The following is a 6252-nucleotide window of genomic DNA, read 5'->3' as shown; positions in this document are numbered from 1 at the left end:
GGCCCCAGAGAACAGGGATCTGGGTTCAAATGTCACCACCACCACTACTTGTAATGTCAGTCTCCTCACCTGTAAAATGCAGGTGTTGGATGTTATGACCTTAATTTCTAGGTGAGATCAGATGCTTCCCTGGTTTTCTCTGACTGCACGGGACTGGAGATGCCCCCTGAGAAGCCCAGCTGGCTGCCAACGGGAGCTCTGGAACAGGGAAGGATCTGTGGGCACGGTGGGGAGACGGGGCTGACTCAGCTTCCGAGCTGCTTTCTTGCTGTTTTAAGAGCCAGACCCAGTAGAGGCAAGGAGCATAGCCTGAAATAGCGACGGCGGGAGTGTTTACACCCAAGCTATTGGCAAGTGCTAAGAATTGACTGTCTGCAGCTGCCAGGAACCTGCTGGGCGTTTCAGAAGCCGTACCTCGCGCACTCTTCTTACGGTCTCCACTGCAGCCATCTGGAAGCCCAGCCACCCTCATATCTCACCCAGACGACTGCACACCTCCCTGTCCTCCTCCGGCCCCTTCTCCATGAGGGAGCTGAGTGAAACCACGAAGCAGTGTTAGAACCTGCCTGTGCACACCCTGGTACTCCCTCTGTCTGGGATGGAGTTTCTGCGTCCCCTCCTCCAGAGTCCAGGAGGGCTGGGGACAGCTTAGGCTGAGAGCGTACAGAGGCGTGGTGCTGTGCACATGTACCGCTGGATCTGGAAAGGGTGTATTGCCTCCACTGTGGGTGTGGGAGCACGGACACAAAGCCCTCTGCCATCCCAGAGGCAGCTTGACCCTGGAGGCCTCCATGCTGTGAGGAAGCCCACACTGGCCCCCAATAGGCCACGAGACAGAGTTGAGCCCACCTGAAAGTGGGGGATGCAGGCCAGCCCCCCCGTTCCCCATGACAGCTGCAGCCACCAACTCTGACTGTAGCTGCAGGACAGATCCTGAGCCTGAACCTGCTGGCTGAGTCCATCTTGAATTCAGGATGTGAGAAATGGAAACAGAATAACATGATTATTGTTCCTTTATTTATTTAGTTTTGAGACAGTCACTCTGTCACCCAGGCTGAGTGCAGTGGTGTGATAATAGTTCACTGCAGCCTCAAACTCTTGGGCTTAAGTGATCCTCCTGCCTTAGTCTCCCAAGGACCTGGGACCTGGGACCTTAGGCACATGCCACCAAGCCTGGCTAAGTTTTAGGGTTTTAGTAGAGACGGGGTCTTGCTGTGTTGCCCAGGCTGATCTTGAACTCCTGGGCTGAAGCGATCCTCCTGCCTTGGCCTCCCTCCCAAAGTGCTGGGATGACAGGTGTGGGCCACCGTGCCCGGCCCCTTCTTCCTTTATGCCACGACACCTTGTGTTCCTGCCTGAAGTCCTCCAATGGCTTCCACTGCCCCTAGAATAAAATCCAGAGCCTTCCTTTGGTCCCAAGGCCAAGCGATCTGCCTCCTTGTTCTGTGAACAAGCCACGGTGGTTCCCGCCCTGGGGCCTTTGCACCTGCTTTGTCGTGTCTGCCTGGAGTGCCTGACCTAGATGTTCTAGATGTTCTCAGTCGGCTGCTTCTCAGACTCCTCAGACAAGGCCTTTCTGACCTGGGCCTGAAATCCTTTACCTGAAATGCTGCACCCGCTACGATCTCTGGCTTCCTGTTTCTCCTCAGAGACTGAGAGCTCCGTGAGGGCCTGGTCTTAGCGCCGTGTCCTCAGCACTTAGCACAGTGCCTGGCACATAAACCTGTGCTTAAAGAATGTGTGGATATTTCCTAGAGCGACCCTCTGAGCTGGCTGTGGTCCAGCGGAGCAAGACGAGCCTCCGGGAGGCTAACAGTGAAAGTCATTGTAATCATGTTTATTTAATTCCATATATCCAAAATGTTTTTTTCAACCTGAAATTCATACAAAAATTCCCAATTGAGAAATTTTGCATTCTTTACTAAGCCTCCGAAAGCTGGTGTGTGTTCTGCACTTACAGCACTGTGCAGTTTGGACCGGCCACGTCTCTCGTGTCCAGCGGCAACACGTGGCCATCGCTCCTGGGCTGGATGGCCCTGGTCTAGCTAGACTCTTGGCTTTCGTTTCTTGAAGCCGCCAAACGTCCTTTCATACATGTGTTCATTCACAAAATGTTCACACAATGATTGTGCGCCCGTGTGCTATTTTCAACTTCATTTCTGTTTGTGTATTTAAAAGAAAATGATTTAATAGGGAGTTAAAACAACATGGAGAGAGAGCCTTCCCACCCTGCTGTCGGGGCGGTTATCTCCCTTTCTGGGGAGTGTGAACTGGAAAGGCCTGATCCCTAGTCACTGGGGGCCTGAGATAATGACTTAATTAACGCCTGCGCTGGGCAGTTTTCATCTTCAAGGAGTTCAGCCCACTCGGCTGGTGTTGCTTTTGGATTAATTGCCTAGAACGAAGAAAGCCTTGCCCAGAGATAAAGGGAAACGTGGGGTTTCATCATTACAAATTGTTCTGAAATCTGCTCTGGCGCTGGGGGCAGAGGCCAGGATTTGGGTGCCCAGCTGGTCCCCCCACCCCCAACCCAGGCGCAGGCAGGTGGCCAGCAGTGCCCTTGCCCAGGGCACCCTAGCACAGCTTTTCCTGACAGTGGAGGCAGCTGTGCGCAGTGACGGCTGTTGGCCTCCAGCTTTTCAGATGAGGGAACAGACACCCAGGGCAGTCTAGGGACAGATCTCACCAAGGCGAAGGTCAAGGGGCAGAGAGCAGAGGGAACTTGCCTGTGCCCCCCTCCCCGCACCTTGGAACTGGGGATCCAGGGGGTGTTGGCTGCCACCCCTGCTCCTGGGTATAGCGTCTTTCCTGTTCCTGCCTGTACAACCCACCTACAAATGCCCCTGCGAATGGAGGATAGTCTATATTTACCGCGGTTGCAGAGGTGCCCCTGGGGTGCTGAGCCCCGCTGCAAGTCTTCGCTTAGAGTTGATGTGAGTGTCCATGAAGTTATACAAGGAAAGAGCTTGGCACCTGGCACCATCGACGTCGCTGTAAATGTCAGCCGTCACTACCACTACTAGTAAATAACAACGACGGCGATCGCTGCGTGCCTGCTGGTGCCAAGCCCCGGAGGGGCCCCGGACACGCAGCCGGGGTGGGGATGGGTATGAGGGGGCAGCGCTGGGCTCGGCGAAAGTTTCTTCCCCTCTCCAGTCCCCTACCCACAGGAATGGCCAAGGCCTTTCCCGCCCTCCCTGGGTGCCAGGGTCTTGGGGAGGGGCGGGAGCGAACCAGTCCGGGGCAGACGTCCGGCCACCCGCCCCTGCTGCGCGACGGCCCCCCTCGCTCGGCCTATTTAGAGCACCTGACTCACGGTAATTATGGGCCCGCGGGCACGTCGGGGGGCGCCGGGAGAGGCCGGATGCACCGGCTCCGGGGGCGACCGGACATCCCAGGCCGCCAGGTGCACCTTGCTTCCCATCAGCACCTCCCCGCACCCGCCGGGAGCTCCCCGCTGCTTCCGCCAGGGGCCCCGGGCTCACCTCGGGGCGCCCACGGACTCCCAGACGCGCGCCGCAGCCTGGGGTGGGAATGTTTCGGGGGCGGCCGCACAAAGCCAGGCTCCGTCCTGGGGTCCGCGCCTCTGTCTCCCGGGCCGCCCACGCCTCCTCCGACGCGGGAGTATATTTAGCCTCATTATCAAATGTTTGCAGTGAACTGTGCGAACCGACTAATAGCGGCTGGGAGTGAAACTCGATTTCTGGCCAGAAAGCAGCACGTGACCGCCCCCATCTGCAAGGATCGCGGCAGGGCGGGCGGGGCAGGTGCTGCAGCCTCCGCGCGCAAAAGCCGCCGGCGGGGCCCGGGTCGCACCGTCCCCTCCTGGGCCGAGCACCTGAAACCCACCTCGTCCCTCCGTCCCCCTCCCCAGGGGCTGCGATGAGGACGCTGGGAGTTTGAATGGAAACGAAGGCCGGGGAGGGGGGTCCGCGCGGGCGTGGGTTTTTATCCAAGTCGGGGACCTCTTGGTTAAGTCAGCCCTGCGGTTTCAACGCCCAATCCCCCCATAAAGCCTGTGGGGGTCCACGTCTCCCTGTTTCTTCCGGGGATCCGGCGGAGAATGTGGCGGGGCCGGGCAGGGGGGTTCCAGTCCCACGCCGGGTGCGCCGTGCCCCGAGTCTCCCCAGAAGGCGGCTGTCGCGCGGCTGCACAAGTTTTCGCCTCCCTCGCGCGGCCGCTGTTGTTGTGGTCGCCATGGCGACGGGTCGCGGTTTTATTTTTAATAGCGGCCGGCGATTAGAGAGATGCCTGCACCGCTTTCGCCTAAGCTCTGCGTCCCGCGGGTGAAGCACCCACGCCCCGCCCCAGCCCCCGCCTCGCTCCAGCGCCCCTTGCACGTCCCCAGGTGGCCCTAAACTCTAGCTGGGCGCACCCGTAGCTCCAGGCCGGGCAGGGGAGCCGAGGGAAGCAGCCATCTAGGCCCTCAGAGGCGGCGAGGACCCCCAGGATCCCTCAAGCTGGGAGGGACGGGTACCCCATCCCCAATACAACGCAACCTTCCTCGTTGCCTTCCACACCGTCATACCGAGTCCTCTAACCTCACAGAGGTGTCCTCGGGCCCCCTCTGCCCGCGAGGAGTCCGAGGCCCTGGAAGACAGGATGCGCGCCACTCCGGGATAACTGGCCGAAGAATGAGGCCAGGGTCCGGCCTGCGTCCTGGCCCTGCGAGTCCGGCTCTTGCCAGAAGCCATCCAGTGGGTGTCCCCTCCCAAGCGGCAAGTTCCCCCTGGAGGGACAAGGCCTGGCTTTAAGGGGCTCCTCCACGTTTCCAAGGCTCCCCTGGTTCTGTCCCGGTCCCGCTTGGTCCTGACCACCCAGAGGGCACGCTTGACCGCGGGGGTCGTGGTGTGGGGCTGCGGCCAACGGAAGGGAGAAACGTGGGGAGGGGGCCTGCAGGGGTGTGGAAGGGCGCGTGTAGACGCGACCCACTGGGAGCGAAGGGAGAGGCCTCGCCCCCCAGATATTTGGGGGAAGGGGAGCGCCCCCGAAGCGCTCTCCGGATTCGGCCTTTGAAATGCTAGAGCTGGCCTAGCTGGGGATGAAAGACCGCCCGCGGGGCTGCGCCTTAACGGCCTTTGTCTGGAGGGAGGGCGACCGCGACGGGGGCAGGGGCTTAATCCACAGGGTTGGGGGTGACGGCTGGGGCGGGCGGAATTCTCCGCTGCCCACCCAAGGGAGCGTCTCCTGGGCTCCAGGGGCCTAGGCCGTCTAGCCTCGGGGTCTGCACAGCACGCCACCCCGCTGGACCCGGTACCAGGACGCGTAGACCCCCTGGCAGGGCACTGAAGAGCACCTGGACCTGAAGTCAGGGTCCAATCCCTCTTGGTCTAGGGAGGCGAAATCCATCCCGCCCAGGCGCACCCGCCCTTTCTCGGCGTGGGAGCCGTCTAGCCACGCTCAGACCTCGGCCTCCGCGCGCGTTCCTCCCCCGCATCGCGCTCTGAGCTGCGCCTCGGCCGGAGGTGGCGCTCTGTGCGCCCCGCGGATCCCGACGCGGGAGCTCAGAACCCGGGGGACCCTCACCGGTGGCTCCTTTCCCTTCCATCCCCTCGACTTCCCGGCACAGGGCGCGGCCCTGCCTTCGGCGCGGGAGTGGGGGACTGGGGGGCGCGGGGTCCCAGGGTGGGGACGAGGCGGGCTGCAGGCCCTTCCCCCGACTGGAGCTCGCTCCCAAGTGGAAATGTGGGTGGAGGGTCCTCATTCAGATGCCCCAGGCTTCGGATCCTGGGCGGGGGCGCGTGGCAGCCGCCAGGTGAGTGCCTCAAACCCGCCCCCCTCCTTCCCCAAAGACTGACTCCCCCTCCTTTTATGGAGAGGGGAAGGCTGGGGCCCTGGATCCGAACCGTGGAGAGCGGCCGGAGCGCCGGGGCGGGGGCGGGGACCGGCTCTCTCGCCCTTTTTGGCGCAGCAGCTCTGGGCGCTGCCCGCTGCCGCCGCTGGGGCCCGAGAGAGGCGAGCCGGCGACGGCGGCGCTTCTGCGGCGGCCTCCTCCCTCCCCACCCGGTGCCGCAGGATTGCAGCTGGCACTGGAGGGTGGGCAAGCTCGAGGGAGGGGCGCGGAGCCCCGGCGCGGAGCCGGGCGCGGGGCTTTGATGGATTTAGCTGCTTGCGCGAGCGCGTGTGTGCTCCCTGCCGCGGCGGTGGCGCCCGGGCCCTGCCGGGTCCGCACGAACCCCGCGCGCTTCCGAGGTGCGGGTCCCGGGCCCGGAATCCGGGGGAGGCGGGGGGGGGCGGGGGCGGGGGAGGGGC

General features: G+C 62.2%; 1 protein-coding gene and 1 long non-coding RNA gene across 6 annotated transcripts in view; one reads left to right on the top strand and one right to left on the bottom strand.

Moving 5' to 3' along the window:
* Nucleotides 1-997: 997 nt before the first annotated feature.
* Nucleotides 998-6252, bottom strand: part of LOC134761739 (uncharacterized) — a 5857-nt gene continuing 602 nt past the window's right edge. The window contains exons 2-4 of one of the 2 annotated variants that reach the window (XR_010140802.1): nucleotides 2872-2991; nucleotides 1959-2159; nucleotides 998-1874 (exon numbers count right to left, since the gene is read on the bottom strand). This is a non-coding gene — a long non-coding RNA (uncharacterized LOC134761739). Of the gene's footprint in view, nucleotides 1875-1958; nucleotides 2160-2871; nucleotides 5694-6252 lie in introns of those variants that run through there. The other variant, XR_010140801.1, reaches the window with a different exon arrangement.
* The window catches only part of PDGFA (platelet derived growth factor subunit A), a 24123-nt gene continuing 23539 nt past the window's right edge, over nucleotides 5669-6252 (top strand). For 2 of the 4 annotated variants that reach the window (XM_063725848.1, XM_054545640.2), the window contains exon 1: nucleotides 5669-5755. In XM_063725848.1, coding sequence (XP_063581918.1) covers nucleotides 5684-5755 — 72 coding nt within the window. In that variant the 5' untranslated portion in view covers nucleotides 5669-5683. Of the gene's footprint in view, nucleotides 5756-5856; nucleotides 6193-6252 lie in introns of those variants that run through there. The other 2 variants (XM_024241304.3, XM_054545639.2) reach the window with 2 other exon arrangements.

The sequence above is a fragment of the Pongo abelii genome, chromosome 6, assembly GCF_028885655.2.
Source record: "Pongo abelii isolate AG06213 chromosome 6, NHGRI_mPonAbe1-v2.0_pri, whole genome shotgun sequence".
Taxonomy (NCBI): Eukaryota; Metazoa; Chordata; class Mammalia; order Primates; family Hominidae; genus Pongo; species Pongo abelii.
Note: the sequence above shows the minus strand (reverse complement) of the source record. Positions and strands in the feature narration are given on the sequence as shown.